The sequence below is a fragment of the Lithobates pipiens genome, unplaced genomic scaffold (assembly GCF_037356315.1).
Source record: "Lithobates pipiens isolate NorthernLeopardFrog02 unplaced genomic scaffold, aLitPip1_a1.2 Scaffold_30, whole genome shotgun sequence".
NCBI classification, from domain to species: domain Eukaryota; kingdom Metazoa; phylum Chordata; class Amphibia; order Anura; family Ranidae; genus Lithobates; species Lithobates pipiens.
Window position 1 is genome coordinate 48896640 of NW_027507791.1, and position 25035 is coordinate 48921674.

The 25035-nt window shown below is 45.2% G+C and overlaps 1 protein-coding gene and 1 pseudogene across 1 annotated transcript in view; both read right to left on the reverse strand.

Annotated features, from left to right (window-relative positions):
• NES (nestin) overlaps positions 1-24690 on the reverse strand; it is a 70459-nt gene extending 45769 nt beyond the window's left edge. The window contains exon 1 of the mRNA XM_077464193.1: positions 23733-24690. Coding sequence (XP_077320319.1) covers positions 23733-24533 — 801 coding nt within the window. The 5' untranslated portion in view covers positions 24534-24690. The remainder of the gene's footprint in view (positions 1-23732) is intronic.
• Positions 22109-22187, reverse strand: LOC143950441 (U2 spliceosomal RNA; annotated as a pseudogene).
• Positions 24691-25035: the final 345 nt, after the last annotated feature.

The following is a 25035-nucleotide window of genomic DNA, read 5'->3' on the forward strand; positions in this document are numbered from 1 at the left end:
AGCCAGTCCACTGGGGTTGGATGGTGGTCAACACAAGGCAGTTGACCCGGGACAACAGAATGTATATATCCAGCTCTGTCCCCGATGCAGCCCCTGCGAATATTCTACAAATATTGTCTACATTACCAACCAGGGTTTTGTGGAACCCTAGAGTTCCTCCAGAGGTTGCTAGGCTTTCCTTGAGTTGTGGCTGGTTGACTACCCTTAGGATGGGGCCTCAACTATCCCTTGGCCAACACCACTTGGCAGAGCCAGCGGGATGACACAAATTACCTTTTTTAGCTGTCTGCAAGGGTGACATTCTGGTCACCAACAGAAGGGTTGCATTCTTCTTACTGACCACCAATGTAAGGAACATTCTTCTTACTGACCACCAATGTAAGGAACATTCTTCTCACTGACCACCAATGTAAGGAACATTCTTCTTACTGACCACCAATGTAAGGAACATTCTTCTCACTGGTCACCAATGTAAGGAACATTCTTCTCATTGACCACCAATGTAAGGAACATTCTTCTCACTGACCACCAATGTAAGGAACATTCTTCCCACTGACCACCAATGTAAGGAACATTCTTCCCACTGACCACCAATGTAAGGAACATTCTTCTCACTGATCACCAATGTAAGGAACATTCTTCCCACTGATCACCAATGTAAGGAACATTCTTCCCACTGATCACCAATGTAAGGAACATTCTCCTCACTGATCACCAATGTAAGGAACATTCTTCTCACTGATCACCAATGTAAGGAACATTCTTCTCACTGACCACCAATGTAAGGAACATTCTTCTCACTGACCACCAATGTAAGGAACATTCTTCTCACTGATCACCAATGTAAGGAACATTCTTCTCACTGATCACCAATGTAAGGAACATTCTTCTCATTGATCACCAATGTAAGGAACATTCTTCTCACTGACCACCAATGTAAGGAACATTCTTCTCACTGATCACCAATGTAAGGAACATTCTTCTCACTGATCACCAATGTAAGGAACATTCTTCTCACTGATCACCAATGTAAGGAACATTCTTCTCATTGATCACCAATGTAAGGAACATTCTTCTCACTGATCACCAATGTAAGGAACATTCTTCTCACTGATCACCAATGTAAGGAACATTCTTCTCACTGATCACCAATGTAAGGAACATTCTTCTTACTGACCACCAATGTAAGGAACATTCTTCTCACTGATCACCAATGTAAGGAACATTCTTCTCACTGATCACCAATGTAAGGAACATTCTTCTCACTGATCACCAATGTAAGGAACATTCTTCTCACTGATCACCAATGTAAGGAACATTCTCCTCACTGATCACCAATGTAAGGAACATTCTTCTCACTGACCACCAATGTAAGGAACATTCTTCTCACTGATCACCAATGTAAGGAACATTCTTCTCACTGATCACCAATGAAAGGAACATTCTTCTCACTGATCACCAATGTAAGGAACATTCTTGTCACTGATCACCAATGTAAGGAACGTTCTTCTCACTGATCACCAATGTAAGGAACGTTCTTCCCACTGATCACCAATGTAAGGAACATTCTTCCCACTGATCACCAATGTAAGGAACATTCTTCCCACTGATCACCAATGTAAGGAACATTCTTCTTACTGACCACCAATGTAAGGAACATTCTTCCCACTGATCACCAATGTAAGGAACATTCTTCCCACTGATCACCAATGTAAGGAACATTCTTCTCACTGATCACCAATGTAAGGAACATTCTTCTCACTGATCACCAATGTAAGGAACATTCTTCTCACTGATCACCAATGTAAGGAACATTCTTCTCACTGATCACCAATGTAAGGAACATTCTTCTCACTGACCACCAATGTAAGGAACATTCTTCTCACTGACCACCAATGTAAGGAACATTCTTCTCACTGACCACCAATGTAAGGAACATTCTTCTCACTGATCACCAATGTAAGGAACATTCTTCCCACTGATCACCAATGTAAGGAACATTCTCCTCACTGATCACCAATGTAAGGAACATTCTTCTTACTGATCACCAATGTAAGGAACATTCTCCTCACTGACCACCAATGTAAGGAACATTCTCCTCACTGATCACCAATGTAAGGATCATTCTTCTCACTGATCACCAATGTAAGGAACATTCTTCCCACTGATCACCAATGTAAGGAACATTCTCCTCACTGATCACCAATGTAAGGAACATTCTTCTCACTGACCACCAATGTAAGGAACATTCTTCTCACTGACCACCAATGTAAGGAACATTCTTCTCACTGATCACCAATGTAAGGAACATTCTTCCCACTGATCACCAATGTAAGGAACATTCTCCTCACTGATCACCAATGTAAGGAACATTCTTCTTACTGATCACCAATGTAAGGAACATTCTCCTCACTGATCACCAATGTAAGGAACATTCTCCTCACTGATCACCAATGTAAGGAACATTCTCCTCACTGATCACCAATGTAAGGAACATTCTCCTCACTGATCACCAATGTAAGGAACATTCTCCTCACTGATCACCAATGTAAGGAACATTCTCCTCACTGATCACCAATGTAAGGAACATTCTCCTCACTGATCACCAATGTAAGGAACATTCTCCTCACTGATCACCAATGTAAGGAACATTCTCCTCACTGATCACCAATGTAAGGAACATTCTTCTCACTGATCACCAATGTAAGGAACATTCTTCTCACTGATCACCAATGTAAGGAACATTCTTCCCACTGATCACCAATGTAAGGAACATTCTCCTCACTGATCACCAATGTAAGGAACATTCTCCTCACTGATCACCAATGAAAGGAACATTCTTCTCACTGATCACCAATGTAAGGAACATTCTTGTCACTGATCACCAATGTAAGGAACGTTCTTCTCACTGATCACCAATGTAAGGAACGTTCTTCCCACTGATCACCAATGTAAGGAACATTCTTCCCACTGATCACCAATGTAAGGAACATTCTTCCCACTGATCACCAATGTAAGGAACATTCTTCTCACTGACCACCAATGTAAGGAACATTCTTCTCACTGATCACCAATGTAAGGACCATTCTTCTCACTGACCACCAATGTAAGGAACATTCTTCTCACTGACCACCAATGTAAGGACCATTCTTCTCACTGACCACCAATGTAAGGAACATTCTTCTTACTGACCACCAATGTAAGGAACATTCTTCCCACTGATCACCAATGTAAGGAACATTCTTCTCACTGATCACCAATGTAAGGAACATTCTTCCCACTGATCACCAATGTAAGGAACATTCTTCCCACTGACCACCAATGTAAGGAACATTCTTCTCACTGACCACCAATGTAAGGAACATTCTTCCCACTGACCACCAATGTAAGGAACATTCTCCTCACTGACCACTAATGTAAGGACCATTCTTCTCACTGACCACCAATGTAAGGAACATTCTTCTCACTGACCACCAATGTAAGGAACATTCTTCTCACTGACCACCAATGTAAGGACCATTCTTCTCACTGACCACCAATGTAAGGAACATTCTTCTCACTGACCACCAATGTAAGGAACATTCTTCTCACTGATCACCAATGTAAGGAACATTCTCCTCACTGATCACCAATGTAAGGAACATTCTCCTCACTGATCACCAATGTAAGGAACATTCTTCTCACTGACCACCAATGTAAGGAACATTCTTCTCACTGACCACCAATGTAAGGAACATTCTTCTCACTGATCACCAATGTAAGGACCATTCTTCTCACTGACCACCAATGTAAGGAACATTCTTCTCACTGACCACCAATGTAAGGAACATTCTTCTCACTGATCACCAATGTAAGGAACATTCTTCTCACTGATCACCAATGTAAGGAACATTCTTCTCACTGACCACCAATGTAAGGAACATTCTTCTCACTGATCACCAATGTAAGGAACATTCTTCTCACTGATCACCAATGTAAGGAACATTCTTCTCACTGATCACCAATGTAAGGACCATTCTTCTCACTGACCACCAATGTAAGGACCATTCTTCTCACTGACCACCAATGTAAGGAACATTCTTCTCACTGATCACCAATGTAAGGAACATTCTTCTCACTGATCACCAATGTAAGGAACATTCTTCTCACTGATCACCAATGTAAGGACCATTCTTCTCACTGACCACCAATGTAAGGAACATTCTTCTCACTGACCACCAATGTAAGGAACATTCTTCTCACTGATCACCAATGTAAGGAACATTCTCCTCACTGATCACCAATGTAAGGAACATTCTCCTCACTGATCACCAATGTAAGGAACATTCTTCTCACTGACCACCAATGTAAGGAACATTCTTCTCACTGATCACCAATGTAAGGAACATTCTTCTCACTGACCACCAATGTAAGGAACATTCTTCTCACTGATCACCAATGTAAGGACCATTCTTCTCACTGACCACCAATGTAAGGAACATTCTTCTCACTGACCACCAATGTAAGGAACATTCTTCCCACTGATCACCAATGTAAGGAACATTCTTCTCACTGATCACCAATGTAAGGAACATTCTTCTCACTGATCACCAATGTAAGGAACATTCTTCTCACTGATCACCAATGTAAGGAACATTCTTCTCACTGACCACCAATGTAAGGAACATTCTTCTCACTGATCACCAATGTAAGGACCATTCTTCTCACTGACCACCAATGTAAGGAACATTCTTCTCACTGACCACCAATGTAAGGAACATTCTTCTCACTGATCACCAATGTAAGGAACATTCTTCTCACTGATCACCAATGTAAGGAACATTCTTCTCACTGATCACCAATGTAAGGAACATTCTTCCCACTGATCACCAATGTAAGGAACATTCTTCTCACTGATCACCAATGTAAGGAACATTCTCCTCACTGATCACCAATGTAAGGAACATTCTCCTCACTGATCACCAATGTAAGGAACATTCTTCTCACTGACCACCAATGTAAGGAACATTCTTCTCACTGACCACCAATGTAAGGAACATTCTTCTCACTGACCACCAATGTAAGGAACATTCTTCTCACTGATCACCAATGTAAGGAACATTCTTCTCACTGATCACCAATGTAAGGAACATTCTTCTCACTGATCACCAATGTAAGGAACATTCTTCTCACTGATCACCAATGTAAGGAACATTCTTCTCACTGACCACCAATGTAAGGAACATTCTTCTCACTGATCTCCAATGTAAGGAACATTCTTCTCACTGACCACCAATGTAAGGAACATTCTTCCCACTGATCACCAATGTAAGGAACATTCTTCTCACTGATCACCAATGTAAGGAACATTCTTCCCACTGATCACCAATGTAAGGAACATTCTTCCCACTGATCACCAATGTAAGGGACATTCTTCTCACTAATCACCAATGTAAGGAACATTCTTCTCACTGATCACCAATGTAAGGAACATTCTTCTCACTGACCACCAATGTAAGGAACATTCTTCTCACTGATCTCCAATGTAAGGAACATTCTTCTCACTGACCACCAATGTAAGGAACATTCTTCTCACTGATCACCAATGTAAGGAACATTCTTCTCACTGACCACCAATGTAAGGAACATTCTTCCCAATTTTTCTTTATTAAAAGTCTTGCAATCATTAAGCATAAAATCACAATATATAAATATACATAAATATATACATATTTACATAAATTAAAATAAATATAGCAAAACTGCTCTCAAACCAAAAAAAGAAAATACTTTACAGCAATAACATAAATCCTATTACGACTCACACCATTACACCAGACATCAAACTTGTGAGGTTAAGAAACAATCCCGCACCCATTATGCATGCAGCCCTTCTTCAAAAAGAAGATATTAACCAACAAAAGCTAAGGGAGTGAAAGAACCAGAAAAAGAAAAGAGCTCCTCACCCAGAGATGGGCAGTTCACCAAAGGCAGGTCTGATATTCCTCCACGCCCTTATCCAGACTGCCCGAGGCTCCCTGCCCTTCTCAAGACCCCGAATTTTCCCAACCTCACCCAGAATATCGTGCACCACCACCTCAACAGAGAGGACTTTCTTCCGCAGGGTAATCTGGCACCGTGCATTCCATGTGAAGTAACGGACAACTATACTAACTAAAAACAGTGTATCCAAATCAAAATCCCAGTGAGTCGGAAATGCCCCATACACCCACTCCGCATAACTCATGCGATAGAAAAAGGGGATGCCTAGAGCCCTCCCCACCTTTTTATACACCTCTATGTTAAAGGGACACTGGAGCAAAAAGTGGTCCATAGACTCCACTTTACCAACACACTCCGCTCTAGGACAATCCCGATCATCCACAGGGCGATGCTTCAAGTTCCCTCTCACATAGAGCCTTCCATGGAAAGCGAGCCAGGCTTGATCCCTAAACTTCAAGGGGATTCTTTCTAAATTGATTAAACGCAATCCCTCCCTCATTACAGAGCCTGGGCAATCCCTTAAGGCCAGTGACACACTGAAAGCAGAGCCCAAAATCCTCTTCTCCAGAAGCTTCCTGGGGAGGGACTTGATATCCTCCACTGTCACCTGCCACTGCCGAAGTATTTTCAGACATGGGGCAACATAAGCCGGGAGCTTGCCATGTCGGACTCTCAGACTTTTCACTGGCCCGCCATCTTCCCAGCATCGCAGAAAAGGCCTAAAACAAGATTGAAAAATACCCACCCATCCCGGCGGGTTCTCTGCTAGCATGTTACCAAGATTGTACTTTAAAAACAGCAGAGAAAAGAAAACTATTGGGTTGACCATTCCTAGGCCACCCTCCCGCCTAGACAGGTAAGTTACATTGCGTTTGATCAGGTTCAGCCTACTTCCCCATAACAGTTGGAAAAAGCAGCTGTACACCCTTGCATAGAGAGATACTGGCAAGATACAGACGAAGCTGACATATAAAAAAATTGGGACCAGGTACGTTTTGATCAAGTCAACCCTCTCCCTCAATGAAAGCTTCCATTTCTTCCAGCTTGCTACTTTGGCATTGGCACACACCAACCTGCTTTCCCAATTTCGATGACCATAGTCACCAGGACCAAATTTGATGCCCAACACTTTAATTTCCTGCTGGGGCTCTGGGAAGGCATCCGGAAGTACGAAGCTTTCACCTTCCTCACCCATCCAGAAAACTTCACTCTTTTCATGGTTGACTTTAGAACCAGAAGCCTCCGTGTACTGCTCTATCATAGAGACCACCTCCTGCGCCTCCTCCGTTCCAGAGACAATAACAGACACATCATCGGCATAGGCCACGACCTTCAAAGGTGGCACACCAGCAATGCCCAAAGGCACCCCGCACAAAGATCCACACTCTAGCCTTCTTATGAAGGGGTCGATTGCGAATACATATAACAGGGGGCTCAGAGGACATCCCTGGTGCACACCAGAGCCAACCTCAAAAGGCCGTCCAACCCAACCATTAACCAGTGGGAAGCTCTCAGCCCCTTTATATAATGTCTTCAGCCAATCTATAAACCTCCCCTGCAGGCCGTATCTACCAAGTAGCAAATACAGGTACTCGTGATTGACTCTATCAAAAGCCTTCGCCTGATCCAATGCCAGCAAGTACTTTCTCCATCCAGCAGCCCTGCATCGCTCCAAAGCCTCCCGGACAGCTAAAACTGCTGAAAAGGTACTTCTACCTTGGACCGAGCAGTGCTGATGACTGGACAACAAATCGCCTGCCACTGACGACAAGCGCCAAAAAAGAATCTTCGCCAAGATCTTTCTATCAACATTGAGAAGACTGATGGGGCGCCAGTTCTCAATCATTGAGGGGTCTTTACCTTTTGACAGAAGAATCACAGCGGATTGCCTCATGGAGGGAGGGAGCGAACCCTCTTCTAGACAGCTGTTATAAACCTCCGCTAAAAAGGGAGCCAGAATGGACTTAAAACACTTGTAGAATTCAGCTGTCAACCCATCTGGCCCAGGCGATTTTTTGGTAGCCAGCTTCTCTATAGCATGAACTACCTCATCCACTGAAATTGGTTCTGTCAAATCCATCAAAGGCAATGTACCATTTCCCAATCCTGGAGTAGAATCCAGAAAGCTTTCCATCTTGTCCCGACAAAGGTCCTTTCTTCCCAGAAGATCTGCATAATATGATCTGAAGATCTCCAGGATCCCTGATCTGGACTTCACCAGGGAACCCGTACTATCCCTCAGGCCTATGACCGTCTTAACTGCTATGCCTTGCTTACAGTTCTGGTAAGGATCAGGCGAGTGATATTTTCCATAATCCCTCTCCAGAACCAAGGAGGCATGCCGGTCGTATTGACACTTTCTAAGAAGAAACTTCACCTCAGAGATCTCCCCTGGATCTCCTCTATACGAGACAAGACGATCAAGCTTCCTCCGCAAATGCTGGTAGGCAATGTACATACCAAGCTGCTTCTTCTTACTTATGGCCTTGAAAAGTCCAATCGCCCTTTGTTTCACAAGTTCCCACCACTCTGACTTAGTGCTGCAAAAGTCCAGAATAGAAACCTGTGCCTGAAAAAAGTCCTCAAAGGATTGTCTTACCTCTACGTCTTCCAGGAGAGCCGAATTCAGTTTCCAGGTACCCCTTCCCCTGGGTGGAGTGTCCGAGGCATTCAGAGTCACAGACAGCATACAGTGGTCAGAGAACTCCACCGCCCTCAACTCAGGAGCCGAGAAAGCAGAGTTCTCCTTTAAAAAAAACCTATCTATCCTACTCTGACTATTCCCTCTCTGAAATGTGAATCCCGTGCTGCCAGGGCAGTGCTTAATATGCACATCTACCAGGCCTGCTTGTCTCACCATATCTCTAAGAAAAACGCTATCGTATGCCAGCCTGTCTATGGAGCCTCTCCTGTCTTCAGGCCTAATTATGGTGTTAAAATCACCTCCAAAGACAACCTGCTGGGACGTAAAAAGGAAGGGCTTGATCTCTGTGAGGAGGCATTTCCTGCCCCATCTTGACTGCGGTCCATAGATATTAATCAGACGCAAGTCCTGCCCCCTAACAGAGACGTCCAAGACCATGCATCTCCCAATCTCTACCTCAATTACCCGCCGGCACGTTACCATATCGGTTTTAAAAAGGACCGCAACTCCGCTGCAGGGCTCTGCCGCAAGAGACCAAAAGGAGGGACCGCATCTCCACTCCCTTTTTGCTAGATGGACATCGGCCAAAGTATTGAGCCAGGTCTCTTGCAAAAATAAAATCTCGGCATCAAACTCGCTGAGCAAAAATAAGGCAATATCACGAGCTCTTGCAGATTTCATGCTGGCGACATTAATGGTCGCCACCTTTATCGGAGTGGGAACTGCCATCAGGGTGATTGGGGTAGTCGTTTCTTAACCTTTGCCACACTCTCATCACCAGAAACAGCTCTCTTCAAACTATGTGACTCCCCCTCATCCATGGATGATAAAGAAAAAGATAAATCAGACATCCCATCACCTGACAAAACTGAAAAAGGGTTACCAGGAGGAACCCCTCCTGGGTCCGACTCTGAGGAAGAAATAACTACTTTATTTGTCTTCCTCTTCTTCTTTTTCTTCCTCCTAAACGTCTCCCACCCCTCATCATCTGAATCCCCCTCAACAGAGGGTGAGACATGGGATATGGACACCCTTCCATCAGCCCCACCCCCATCCAGCACCCCCACATTCCCCTGACCACGTTTGCGCTGCCGAGGGACGGGGACTGGAGGCTGAGAAGGAAGATCCGCTAAACCTGCCCCCCCAGCAGCTTCCGCTAGTCTGGAGGACCTACGTACAGCAGGAATAGGGACCACCACATGGGGGACAGACTTAGGGACCACATCACTAGAGGGGACAGAATCTGAAGCAACAGATGGAACTGACACAGGAGGGACAGACTCAGGGACCACATTACCAGGGGAAACAGAACCTGAAACAGATGGAACTGACACAGGAGGGACAACAACAGTTACAGCGGCCTGATCCTCCTTATCCAGCCTCTGCAGCTCAGCCTCCAATCCTGGCAGGTTATGTAAAGCCTCTGGACACTTACTGTAAGGATGGCCAAGCTGTTGGCACAGATTGCACCGAATTTGGGTACAATCTTTCGCCAAATGGTCCAGACCCTGGCATAGCGAACACTTTTTACGGGTGCAGGTAGAGGCAAAATGGCCCTTTTCACCACATTTATTGCAGACTTTGGGCTGTCCCTGGTAGAAAATAGTCAGCCGATCTCTTCCCAGAAAAGCTGAGCAGGGCAGATGTTGGACTACATTGCCCAGCACCCCCAGTTTTAGTGACACCGTCCAGGCCCCTGTCCATATCCCATGCTCATCCAGGACCTTCCGCAGTGGAGTGAGGACCTCACCATAACGGCGTAGCCATACTATCAAATCAGCCTCTGGTATGGATTCGTTACGCACCAGGATGGTCACCGATTTTATCAGGGGCTGCCTGGAAATCACCTTTGGCACCAAACCACTCCACTGCGAAAGGCCCTGGCACCTCCTATGTCGCTCCCAAAATAAATCCAACCCCTCAGGTTTTACAAAAGACAAATCAAATTCATAACTCCCCACTGGGCAAATCAAAGCAAAAATATCCACAGCTTTAAACCCCATTTCCAAAATCAACTCTGCCACCCTCCCCCTCACTGGTGGGGTCCCCTCCCCCTCCCACTTGAACTGAACCACATTCCTCCTCCTATACCCACCACCAAAACCCCCTATATTGTGACCACCAATATTTACAGTATTCCCCCCACCCTCCTTGGTGCGACTCCCCACAACAGATGCATAACTCCCCATATTCCTCCCAGCAGAAGAGATATTTGTGTGTTTTGAACTGTCTGAGACATCTTTAGCAGATATCGATTGTACAGATTTGGTCTGTACAATCGATGAGTCTTTCCTCTGAGCAGAGAGAGAAATGTCATCTTTGTTTTTCCCAGCAGTATTAACCCCTCCACCATCACCACCACCACCCACCACATTCATTGTTTTATCATGACTGTCATTGTTAATACTTGCTGGTATATTCACATGTCCTGCAGTCTTCCCAGCAGTGTCAGTTCCCATTGCTGTGCTGGTGGAATCTTCATCTGGCCTGTTCTCTTCCATCAGGACAGGACCTTCTGCAGAGGACAGTGCAGGCTGGACTGACACATCCATGGCTTCCATTGCACATGGTGCAGTATTCTGATCCCCTCCCCCACCAGAATCAATCAGCTCTGCTGGAACACAGAGAGGCTCAGGTGAGGCAATCACATTGCAGGTGTCAGACACAGTGTGTGAAACACATGCAGCAAATGTGGTAGTGGAACTACAGGTCTCAGCACATGCGGGTGCAGCAACATCCATGTTCAGGGGATTTGGTGCAGGTTCATCCTCATTCCCTGGCTGATTCTTCTGAACATCCTCCGGGACCTCTGATGGATTATCAGACATTACAAACTTGTCTCCTCTCAGGGGGGATTCCATCCGCTGGATGAAGGTCAGGGTGCCATTCTCACTCTCAACCCCCTGGCTGGTTGCCGCCGGCGACTCCAAGGCCTTACATGGGGGGAGAGGAGCAGAGGCAGATGGACCCGGGTCATCCATATGCTGAGGCTGATCCACTGAACATGCTGAGGACTGGCTGACAAACCTTCTCTCGTTTTCAAACTTTTCTTTAAATGCTCCACTTTTTTCTTTTAGTTTTCCCAACAATAAAGTTTGCTGCTTTACTTTTTCCTCTAATTCCTGTAGCTCAGGCTTCATGGCGGTGCGATTCTTACTCCAGGCCTGGAAGTATTTGGCTTTGAAGTTCTTAAGCTCCGCTCTCAAAACCTTCAGCTTCTCCTCCGCTCTCCCAATCGCCCTAAAGCGATTAACAACCTTAAGGCTGAAGACACTGGCATCCATACCAGGGCCCGGACCCACAGACAGATCCTCCACCTCCTCCTCACTGGGCCCCGTGTCATCAGGGGGATCCATCTCAGGGCCTCCCCCAGGATCAGGCATTATTCCTGGGCCAAGCTAGCAGGCAAGGCCCAGGCTTGAAAAATGGGTGGTTCTCACAGAGAGCTCTTTGGGTGTGCCCTCCTCCTCCTTCCCACTGATCACCAATGTAAGGAACATTCTTCCCACTGATCACCAATGTAAGGAACATTCTTCCCACTGATCACCAATGTAAGGAACATTCTTCCCAATTATTTGGGTTTAGTAAGCTTTCCCCAGGACCTGAAAATAATTTTAGGGGTTTCCCTGGGGTACAAAAAGGTTGAAAAGCTGGTCTACAACTACTGGTAGGCACTTATGGCTGGAGACTTCCCACCCTGGCACAAAGCTGTGTATTTTGGTTGGTCAGGGAGAGCATGCATGTGCTCCTCATAGGTCGACGTACTAGGGATTTTTTTTTACCAGCAAGCCAGCAAAGCCTGTCTGAACCTTGCTTCATCTTCCAAGGAATCCATACAAATACAGACACCAGTAAACAGCTCTTGAATTGAATTGTTTCCTCCGGGGTTTCCCTTTACCGTGCCCCATAGACTTCTTCATTGGCTGCTTTTCCTGACCTCAGCCTCCTTCTTTAAGGGAAGAGTAAACTACTATCCCTTTTTTTTATACAGGGTGCCTTGGGGCATCAAGGCTGTAATCTGTCATTTAGGCTTTTTGCCTATAGATATGCATTGATCTCCGCTCTATAGCCCCTATCTGTCTTGTGTGTCAGTTGCAAGTCCACTAAGAGCCGTGTATTAGTATGGGGAGTCCATTATGGGGGGGGGGGGGGGGTCCTATTCATGTAATTGGCCCATAATGTGACTCAGCTCCCAGGACAATACACATTTCCTTTCCCAGACACATCTGTTGTTACTGTAACATATGGATCTCATATCGATTGCACAGCAAGCAAGGCAAGACAGGAGCTTAACCCTTCTGGTCAGACCCCCATGGATTATTTTTACTGTGTGTGTGTATATATATATTATGTATGTATATATGTATACAGTATATATATATATATATATGTATATATATATATATATATATATATATGTATATATATATGTATATATATATATGTATATATATATATATATATATATATTTATATGCCATTTTATTCTCTAGGGTGTTTGGAAAAAAATCTATATATATATAATGTTTGGGGGTTCTAAATTATGGAATAGCCCTGGGACCATCATAAAAAAAAATACAGAATTATGAGTTTGAAAATAAACTTTTTTTTTTTTTTTTTTTTTTACAGAATTCTGGGTTTATTTATTTTTATTTACAAAATTCTGAGTTTGAAAGTCAGAATTCTGGCTTTGAATCTCAGAATTCTGACATTGAATCTCAGGATTCTGACTTTAAAACTCAGAATTCTGACTGTAAAGCTCAGAATTGTGTAGAATTTTTTTTTTTTAAACGTACAATTCGGACTTTCGATCTCAGAATTCTGAGTTTGGAAGTCAGAATTCTGACTTTTAAAACTCAGAATTCTGACTTTGAAACTCAGAATTCTGCCTTTAAAACTCAGAATTCTGACTTTGAAACTCAGAATTCTGACTTTTAATCTCAGAATCCTGACTTTGAAACAGAAGTCTGCCTTTAAAACTCAAAAGTCTGCCCTGGGACCATCATAAAAAAAATACAGAATTATGAGTTTGAAAATAAACTTTTTTTTTTTTTTTTTTTTTACAGAATTCTGGGTTTATTTATTTTTATTTACAAAATTCTGAGTTTGAAAGTCAGAATTCTGGCTTTGAATCTCAGAATTCTGACATTGAATCTCAGGATTCTGACTTTAAAACTCAGAATTCTGACTGTAAAGCTCAGAATTGTGTAGAATTTTTTTTTTTTTAAACGTACAATTCGGACTTTTGATCTCAGAATCCTGAGTTTGGAAGTCAGAATTCTGACTTTTAAAACTCAGAATTCTGACTTTGAAACTCAGAATTCTGCCTTTAAAACTCAGAATTCTGACTTTGAAACTCAGAATTCTGACTTTTAATCTCAGAATCCTGACTTTGAAACAGAAGTCTGCCTTTAAAACTCAAAAGTCTGCCCTGGGACCATCATAAAAAAAATACAGAATTATGAGTTTGAAAATAAACTTTTATTTTTTTTTTTTTTTTTTTACAGAATTCTGGGTTTATTTATTTTTATTTACAAAATTCTGAGTTTGAAAGTCAGAATTCTGGCTTTGAATCTCAGAATTCTGACATTGAATCTCAGGATTCTGACTTTAAAACTCAGAATTCTGACTGTAAAACTCAGAATTGTGTAGATTTTTTTTTTTAAACTTACAATTCGGACTTTCGATCTCAGAATTCTGAGTTTGAAAGTCAGAATTCTGCCTTTCAAACTCAGAATTCTGTAAAAAAAAAAAAAAAAAAGTTTAACTCAGAATTCTATATATATATATAAAAAAAATCATTTTTTTTCAAACTCACAATTCTCTATTTTTTTTTTATGATGGCCCCAGGGCTCTTAATAATATAATTATACTTAATTCAATAACTAAATTTATATAAATGTATAACTAACTATAGTTAATTAAATAATTAAATAACGTAATTAAATAATTATACTTTTTCTAGCAAAAAAAAAAATAAGAACGATTTTTAACTTGTAAACAACAAGTGTCAAGTCTTCAATTATTAATGGAAGAAAGTGGCTAAAAATTGCATTGTGTGTAATGGCTAGATGCCATGGATAAACGCATGCAACCGCGCTCAGAAGAAAAAAATGACCTCGGTGGGCAATCGGGTCGTAGAAATATTGATTGACGCATAAAAACAACTGCTACATTCGCCCTTGGCCGCCCAATGACCTTCGATCGGGAGGGGGTTAAATAATTAAACTGATAGCCTCCCAATGGTCGTCTGGAATGGAGCTCCTTTCAGACTCGCTGTCTCTGCCCCCCCCCCCCCCCCATCATCATATAAAAATAATAGCCGTGCATTAAAACCCATCACCATCAGTCCCAGTCCATATGTACGGTAGAAGTGCATTAAGGGATCGGTGTCAGATGGCGATTCCTAGAGAGCGACGCCCGCGACATCGCAGATAAAAGCCGACACGCGTTCCCCGACTCCTCCGGATCACATTACCGGAACATCTGCCGATTGCATCTGAGAACAGCTGAAAGCGCGGCATGGGGGGGGGGGGCATGTTAAAGCAGAACTCCGGGGCAAACAGCTTAGTATTTCTGTCCATCCAGTCCTGAGATTTACACAGCTCCACCACACAGCACAGCTCTGTCTGGCAGTGCAGGAGAGCTAACTTTGACCTTTTGCAGTTATGTAACACTTACAGGTTGGGGAGGGGGGCGCATGGTGAGCACTATATTGCATGTATGCACGGCTGTGACTGGGGGCACGAGGGGCAGATGCCTTAATGCTTTGGGGGGCACGGTGAGCACTATATTGCATGCATGCAGGGCTGGGACAAGGGGGGCATGAGGGGCAGATACCTTAATGCTTTGGGGGGCACGGTGAGCACTATATTGCATGCATGCAGGGCTGGGACGGGGGGGGCATGAAGGGCAGATGCCTTAATGCTTTGGGGGGCACGGTGAGCACTATATTGCATGCATGCATGCAGGGCTGGGATGGGGGGGGCACGAGGGGCAGATGCCTTAATGCTTTGGGGGGGCACGGTGAGCACTATATTGCATGCATGCAGGGCTGGGACGGGGGGCATGAGGAGCAGATGCCTTAATGCTTTGGGGGGGCACGGTGAGCACTATATTGCATGCATGCAGGGCTGGGACGGGGGGCATGAGAGGCAGATGCCTTAATGCTTTGGGGGGGCACGGTGAGCACTATATTGCATGCATGCAGGGCTGGGACGGGGGGCATGAGGGGCAGATGCCTTAATGCTTTGGGGGGCATGGTGAGCACTATATTGCATGCATGCAGGGCTGGGACGGGGGGCAGGAGGGGCAGATGCCTTAATGCTTTGGGGGGCATGGTGAGCACTATATTGCATGCATGCAGGGCTGAGACGGGGGGGGCACGAGGGGCAGATTCCTTAATGCTTTGGGGGGGCATGGTGAACACTATATTGCATGCATGCAGGGCTGGGATGGGGGGGCACGAGGGGCAGATGCCCTAGTGCTTTGGGCGGGTGCACGGTGAGCACTATATTGCATATATGCAGGGCCGGGACGGGGGGGGGGGCACGAGGAGCGGTGGTACACCTATTCGATAGCATGTCTTAATTGGGGGGGGGGGTTACAATTCTGGATCCTTGTAAAAAACAAAAAGTTTTTTTAAATGCAGCTAGTACAAGTTCCTTAGTTTGTTCCTATATTAGCTTCCTGTAATCAGTTACTCTGAGAGAGGGCGTGGCTAGTGGTATCAGCTCCCCCTAGAGGACAGAGAGCACATAGGGCAATGCGATATCGCTACTGCCTTTGTGGGCGATATCTGTCTGGATCTCTGGCCGCATGCTTGTCCCGGGGCTGTAACTCAATAGATAATGAAGTATGGATGAGAATGACAAACCCGGAACCTCGCGTTGTTATAATAAACGTAACCTGTGCGTGACGGCGAAATGCAACGCGATGGGCGGGTCTTATTGCCTAGCTGCGGCATATGTGCGTCCCGCGGGGGCTGCGCTGTTGTTGTGCGCACTGTCACCAATTACAATGGGGAGCTGGTGGGCCGGGCTCCCAATCATGGGACTGCAGTGACAGCCAATCACAGTGGTCACTTGATCAGAAGCTCCACCCCCCACGGGAGGCGTCAGCGAGGGGTGAACAATGGCAGGCCACATATGTCAATATTGACGGGTTCCTTTTTATTTATTAAGGCCCACAGCACAAGAATCAAAAATCCACCAATCAGAATCACCGTTCATCGTCCTGACTGCTGTTACCTGGTGAATGATTGAATCCTATTGGTTGATGCTTTTTTTTTTTTTTTGCTCTATTATTCAAGTGATTGTAAATTCCAACAATGAACGTCTCTTATTTGCTCCCTTTTGGTCTTTTTGAAAGCATTTTTTTTTATATCTGTTCGATAAATATAAAATATACCTATTGATCCTGCCAGAACTATACTGAGCTGGTATAGTGAACTTCCTTTGCTGCATAAGAGGGGTGGGGGGTGTTCTGTAGTCCTACTTGTAGGCTGACAACGCTCCCTCATTGTACTGTGTTTATGGACTATTATCACTGTAGGAAGGGACTACAGAACACCTACCCCTGTGTTATGGAGAAGAGGAGAGGGGGGTGTTCTGTAGTTCTATCCTAGGGTGATAATGCTCCAAAGACACCGTATAATAAGTGAGCATTGTCACCATAGGGTAGGACTACAGAACACCTACCCCTATGTTATGGAGAACAGGAGAAGGAGGTGTTTTGTAGTCCTATCCTAAGGTGACAACACACATAGATACAGTCCAATGAGTGAGCGTTGTCACCCTAGGATAGGACTACAGAACACCTACCCCTATGTTATGGAGAAGAGGAGAGGGAGGTCTTCTGTAGTTCTTTCCTAGTGTGACAACACTTACTCATTGTACTGTATCTATGGAGGGTTGTTCCCATAGGATAGGACTACAGAACATCTCCCCCTCCTCTTCTCCATAACATAGGGGTAGGTGTTCTGTAGTCATTTCCTAGCATGACAACATTCACTTATTGTACTGTATCTATGGAGTGTTGTCCCCATAGGATAGGACTACAGAACACCTCCCTCTTCTATTCTCCAAAACATAGGGGTAGGTGTCCTGTAGTCATTTCCTAGCGTGACAACGTTCACTTATTGTACTGTATCACCCTAGGGTAGGACTACAGAACACCTACCCCTATGTTACGGAGAAAGAGGTGTTCTGTAGTCCTATCCTATGGTGACAATGCTCCATAGATACAGTGCAATGAGTGAGCACTGTCACCCTAAGACAGGACTACAGAACACATACCTCTATGTTATGCAGAAGAGGAGAGGGAGGTGTTCTGTAGTCCTATTCTAGGGGGACAACCCTCCATAGATGCAGTACAACAAGTGAGTGTTGTCACCCAAGAATAAGACTACAGATCACCCCCCTCTCCTCTTCTCCATAACATAGAGGTAGGTGTTCTGTAGTCCTATCCTAGGGTGACAACACTCATTCATTGTACTGTATCTATGGAGCGTTGTCAGCCTAGGATAGGACTACAGAACACCTACCTCTATGTTATGGAGAAGAGGAGAGGAAGGTGTTCTGTCGTCCTATCCTAAGGTGACAATGCTCACTCATTGTACTGTATCCATTTAGCATTGTCACCCTAGGATAGGACTACAGAACACCTCCCTCTCCTATTCTCCAAAACATAGGGGTAGGTGTTCTGTAGTGTTATCCTAGGGTGGCAATGCTCCATAGACAAAGTACAATGAATGAGTGTTGTCACCCTAGGATAGGATTACAGAACACCTACCCCTATGTTATGGAGAAGAGAAGAGGGAGGTCTTCTGTAGTCCTATCCTAGGGTGACAATGCTAAATGGATACAGTACAAGGAGTGAGCGTTGTCACCCTAGGATAGGACGACAGAACACCTTCCTCTCCTATTCTCCAAAACATAGGAGTAGATGTTCTGTAGTCCTATCCTAGGCTGACAACACTCCATAGATACAGTACAATGAATGAGCATTGTCACCCTAGGGAAAGACTACAGAACACCTACATCCTATGTTATGGAGAAGGAGGTGTTCTGTAGTCCTATCCTAGGGTGATAATGCTCCATAGACACCGTACAAGGAGTGAGCGTTGTCACCCTAGGGTAGGACTACAGAACACCTACCTTCTATGGAGAAAAGGAAAGGAGGATCTTCTGTAGTGATATCCGAGAGTGACAACGCTCCATAGACACAATACAATGAGGGAACGTTGTCACCATATGACAGAAACGGTCTTAATGGCAGGATCGTCAGGTATAAATAAAGTTAAAATCTTGAAAAAAAAAAAAACGAATGCAGGCACCGCATCTACGCCTAGGTTCACATGTGTGCGACTCGTGTTCTGGGGTAAGGACGACCAATTCATTTCAACGCAGAAACACAGATAAAAAATGTCGCAGACCCCCCTTTTTTTTTTTAAACCACGCCGCATGGCATTACACGGCGCTGCGGCATCCTACGGTTCCACGTGGGTGAAAATGACGCGCCGTTTTCCCATGCACGCTAGGGGGGGGTCTAAAGAGCCGTGCTTTTCGCCTTCAGGTCCAGAACGCCGGCGATTCTGCAACTGTCTCCGATTGGTACAAGTGTGAGCCAAGGACAAGGAGACAAGGACAGCAAAGTCGCAACAATGTTCCGTTTTCGTTCCTGGATTTTGGATACATTGTAAATGATCCTCAATTCATGCAACCTTCGGCAACGACTCAAGAATTCATCTTTAAAGGAACCGGTTCACACCGGAACGCAGTGTGGGAAGACACGTCTCCGGCACGTTTCCCCCACGTGTTCAAAACGCACGGGGAGGTGCGATCTGCTGCGGGCGTCAATGCATTCCCAATGACAACCCCAAACGCCGAATGCAAACGCGACGCGTCGGATCGTACGGTTTAATTTCGTACACGCAGTACTTTTGATGCGACCCACTGCCATTTCAGCCCCATTCAAAACGAATTTGGGCTGAAAACCTCACCGTACTGAATAACGCAGCAAGCGCAAACCGTGACGCTGTGCGATTTCCGGTGTGAACTGGCCTTAAAGCCGCTGACGGCAGTTATTATTTTACCATATAATGCGTCTCGAAGCCTGTATAGATGTAGTAAAGAATTCGGGAAATGCTAGGCTTATGCAATGCTTCCATCCACCGTGGGAAGAGGCCGGGAGAACATTCTGGAAGAGCTTGACTATACAGTAAACTGTACCAGATAAGCTTCTTAAAGTGAACCCGTCATGGCCATCAGCTTGGAGGAAACCTCCACTAATACAATCAACTTGGCTACAATTACTGCAAAGGCCAGTTGCCCGGCTATCATCATCAACCTCTGCATCAAAATGAGAAGAGGAACCCAAAACACAAGAACACAAAAAAAGTGCACAGGGTGTACACAAGGACCTCCTCCCAAGAGTAAGGACCCTTAACCTGATCCACCCGAGGTGCAAGGCTCCTGGCAAGGTTCTGGAGAACATTCTGGAAGAGCTTGACTATACAGTAAACTGTACCAGATAAGCTTCTTAAAGTGAACCCGTCATGGCCATCAGCTTAGAGGAAACCTCCACTAATACAATCAACTTGGCTACAATTACTGCAAAGGCCAGTTGCCCGGCTATCATCATCAACCCTCAGGGTCAAAATGATAAGTGGAACCCAAAACACAAGAACACAAAAAAGTGCACAGGGTGTACACAAGGACCTCCTCCCAAGAGTAAGGACCCTTGCCCTGATCCACCCGAGGCGCAAGGCTCCTGACAAGGTTCTGGAGAACATTCTGGAAGAGCTTGACTATACAGTCAACTGTACCAGATAAGCTTCTTAAAGTGAACTCATCATGGCCATCAGCTTAGAGGAAACCTCCACTAATACAATCAACTTGGCTACAATTACTGCAAAGGCCAGTTGCCCGGCTATCATCATCAACCTCTGGATTAAATAAAAAGAGGAACCCAAAATGCGAGAACACAAAAAAAGTGCACAGGGTGTACACAAGGACCTCCACCCAAGAGTAAGGACCCTTGCCCTGATCCACCCGAGGCGCAAGGCTCCTGACAAGGTTCTGGAGAACATTCTGGAAGAGCTTGACTATACAGTCAACTGTAACAGATAAGATGCTTAAAGTGAACCCCTCATGGCCATCAGCTTAGAGGAAACCTCCACTAATACAATCAACTTGGCTACAATTACTGAAAATTCCATTCACCCGGCTATCATCATTAACTTCTGGATAAAATGAGAAGAGGAACCCAAAACATGAGAACACTAAAAAGTGCACAGGGTGTACACAAGGGCCTCCACCCAAGAGTAAGGACCCTTACCCTGATCCCCCTGGGCGCAAGGCTCCTGACAGGGTTCTGAGGTACTCACTGGTCCACCTAGCAGAAACCAGGCGGACCCCGTTCTCTAGGAGGCCTGCTGAAACCGACCAACCCCAAGTACTAGGTCTCCAAAGGGAGACTGCCATGAGAGAGGGCGAACCAAGCCAGAAGGCCATGTCCATCCCCTTCCAAGACTTTAAGGGCAGGACCTACACCCTACTAATCATGCAAAAAAAAAAAAAAACCCCATGAGAGAGGATGAACCAAGCCAGAAGGCCATGTCCATCCCCTTCCAAGACTTAAAGGGCAGGACCTACACCCTACTAATCGGGCAAAAAAAAAACCATGAGAGAGGGCGAACCAAGCCAGAAGGCCATGTCCACCCCCTTCCGAGACTTTCATGGCTGGCCTGAGGACCTACACCCTACTAATCGTGCAAAAAAAAAGACAAAACGTGACAAACACACAAATGAAGGTGAGGAAAGGGAAGTGGAATAGTGCAATACCATGGTAGGCCCTTCAGCCTGGAATCAAAAATTACTCTGGTCCCAGCCAAAAGGCCCGGCCCTAGAGGCTAGGTGCGAAAAAAGTGTGATGGTGCAGTGACCTTGGTGCCAATAAAAACTCAAAAGCGTACCCCATACACGGTGAGAATTATGGCACCCCCTAGACTGCCACTCCAGGGGCACATGCACCACGGGCTTTTCTCTCAGCCCTCGTCCAGACCAGTGAAGACCCATCCCTACCAGGAAGGCTTCAGAACTTGGAGAGCTTGGGGAGAGCCTTGCCTACAACTGGGGACAAGCCTTGCGCACAGGGCCAGAATCAACCCAGGAGGAGGAGGCACCTTGGTGCCAATAAAAACTCAAAGGCGTACCCCATACATGGTGAGAATGATGGCACCCCCTAGACTGCCACTTCAGGGGCACATGCACCACGGGCTTTTCTGTCAGCCCTCGTCCAGACCAGTGCAGACCCATCCCTACCAGGAAGGCTTCAGAACTTGGAGAGCTTGGGGAGAGCCTTGCCTACAACTGGGGACAAGCCTTGCGCACAGGGCCAGACCCAACCCAAGAGGAAAACAGCCCCCATGTCCCAACCCAATCACATCATTACTAACTGCCCCCCCCCCCAAACTAGCAAAGGGGGTCAGGGTTCTTTCCCTAACAACTGATAAGAACAGATACTACACTTGATCATAGCCAAATGGCAGAGAAGCAATGTCGATTTTTTTTTTCACATGCTTCATACAATCCAAGAATCACCCCAAAAAGCTGGAGCATGGACACACCCCTACCCGGCATCCCTCACTGCTTAATGCCTGAAGAACTTATTGAAAGTTCCAAGCATTGCCCATGTGAAATGCAAGAAGGGGCGTGTCTGCTCTGACTTCCCCAAAGCCAGAAATGTTGGGGGGGGGGGGCTCCACCATATTGTTGGAGGTTGGCTGCCACAATTCTCCTTAATGAAGCCATTATAAGTTCAGGATTAATCATTTCAGCCAAAACGGCTTACGGTAATTAATTTTTGGGATAGGGTAGGAGAAGTTTTTTTTTTATTGTGGTCTGTGTCCACCCCCCCCCATTGAGGAGGTGTCCCTGCACTTCCTGTCTCCAGGGACACAACAGGAAATCAGTTGATTCCCCCTAACATGAGAGGGAATCCCATTTTTGATAGTTGTCACCAGAATAAGGACAACTGTCAAATTTTGGATTTGCCATCACTTTCTTTCCCAGTGACAATGGCCACCAAGACAAATAGGGTGAATGTCACGAGAGGGGACATAGACAGCAATAAAAATCAAACAGGCGCTCTAACCCTTCCCTACTCCTTCCCGAAAACTAGAATGGAGATATACTTTAAACACCATTTGCATATGACATGGCCCCATAATATGGGAATGCATAATACTTTATTATAATTATTCAATTATCTTAATAATCCCTTAAGTTCTGAACATATTCAACATTTGAATTGGAAAAGTTCCTAAAGTGTATCTAAAGCCAAAACTTGTTTTAGATGTAGCAATTGGGCGATTTACTCAATTTGTCCTGGTGACCAATGGCACTTGGACAAAAAAAAATCTAAAATTTCGAGCTGTCACCAGAACAGGAATTGAGGGGAAATGTTCCAATGGGGACACTAGTTCTGGTGACAATTGTCTAAGCCCTTGTGCACACGGTCGGACATTCCGACAACAAAATCTTTGTCTAAAACTAGTGTTTCATACACACGGTCGGACAAAGTTGTCGGAAAATCAGATAGTTCGTAACGTGATGACGCTAATTCATTACGACAGGACTACGTTCAGGATAGTAGCCAATAGCTTTGGTCTAGGAATTTGATCTGAGCATGCGGGGCACTTTGTCCAATCGGAATTCTCTACAAATGATCTGACAAAGTCCGATCGGATCATGTTGTCGGAGAGTTTTATAGCCCAGCTCTAAAACTTTGACGGTCGGATATTCCGACGGAAACAGTCCGATGGAGCCCACACATGGTCGTATTATCTGACAACGCGGTCCGAACGGACATTTTCCGTCGGAATGTCCGACCGTGTGTACAAGGGCTTGGAAGGGGATTTACTTAACATTTAAGAGATTTCCTGTTACTTCCTGTTCTGTGTACAGAACAGGAAGTGAAATCTCTCCAATGGGGCACAGATGGCACAATAAAAAAAAAAATGTCATTCAACCGTCACCGATTTTGCCCAAAATTGTAGATGTACTTTAAATGAATAATATGGTTCTATGGTTTGGTTACGCACCTGTAGTCTTCCTTCCTCTTCCTGTTGGTCCAGCCACTGCTTGCCTATAACTTCCTCCAGCATTTCCTTCCTTGATTTGAGGCTCAGCAGATCTCTTTCCAGGCTCTGCAGCTGTAGTTGGCTCTGTTTGTTCTCATCCTGCACCTTTCTCAAGTTCTCCTTGGCCTCGGATAGACTACTTTCCAGATCCGACACCTCGCTCTTATAGTCCTCCACAGCCCCTTGCCAGATCTGGGAGAGTTTGATGGCGTAGTCTTCCACATTGACCGGTTGGAAAGCTACGGGAGCCACCTTGAAGCTATCCAATCTTTGGGAGAAGGTTGAGATCTCTTCCTCCATGGCAGCCTTCTCTTCTTCGTGAACCCTGATGATCTCCTCCATCTCTTCCTCCAGCAAGACCAACCTTTCCTTCAACCATGTCTGGGCTCTCTTCTCTTCTTCTAGGAGTTTTTTACTTTCGGAAATTTCTTTCTTCACCTCCTCTTGAACTTGTTTCTCCTGAAGGCACAAGTCTTTGACATATTCGATCTCCTGATAAATAGTATCTCTTGCCATTTCCGCCTCCACCATCTTCTGGTGACCGTCGTCCAAAGCATCCCTCAACTTCATGATCTCCTGGTGGTACCTTCTGGCGGAAGGCGTCTTGTTCTCTTTGCGCAGGTGAATAATTTCGGCTTTGAGCAACTCATTCTCTTCTTCCAGAGCTTTTACCCGGGAGAGGTAAGCTTCGAGGCGCTTGTTTAGGCTGCACATTTGGGAAGATTCATCGCCCAAGGGAAAGGATGTCTGGTAGGTCTCCATTCTCTTGGCCGGCTGTGGAAAAAAGTCCAAGTGAAGCTTGTCTGAGGATTATTCGCTACTACCAGCCTGTGGGAGTTGGATGCTGGATGCTGATGAGTGAGAAAGTAGCTGAGGAGGAGCAGAGAGAGCCAAGCTATTCATAAGCTGCATCTGGCCGGGGAGGAGGGGGGAGCCTCCCTTTAAAAGACACTGGTTAACCCTTTACAGGATGTCCTTCCAGGAGGTCACGTGACTCCCACATGGACAGTGCCAGATTTATAAATTCTATAGCCCCCCCCCCCCCCCACTGCAGAAGCTCACTAACAATATCAACACCGCCCAGAGAATAAATTACTCCGCGGTTCCTAAAGAAGTCACTTCCTTCCAGGCAAAGTATGTATTTTAAATACACAAGTAACAGATCAACGGAAGGACCAATGCGCTCCAAAGTCATCAAAAAAGTGATTGTAATCCAACGTCAAGGATGATGACACAGGGAACTTCAGAGGAACTAGAAGTCATA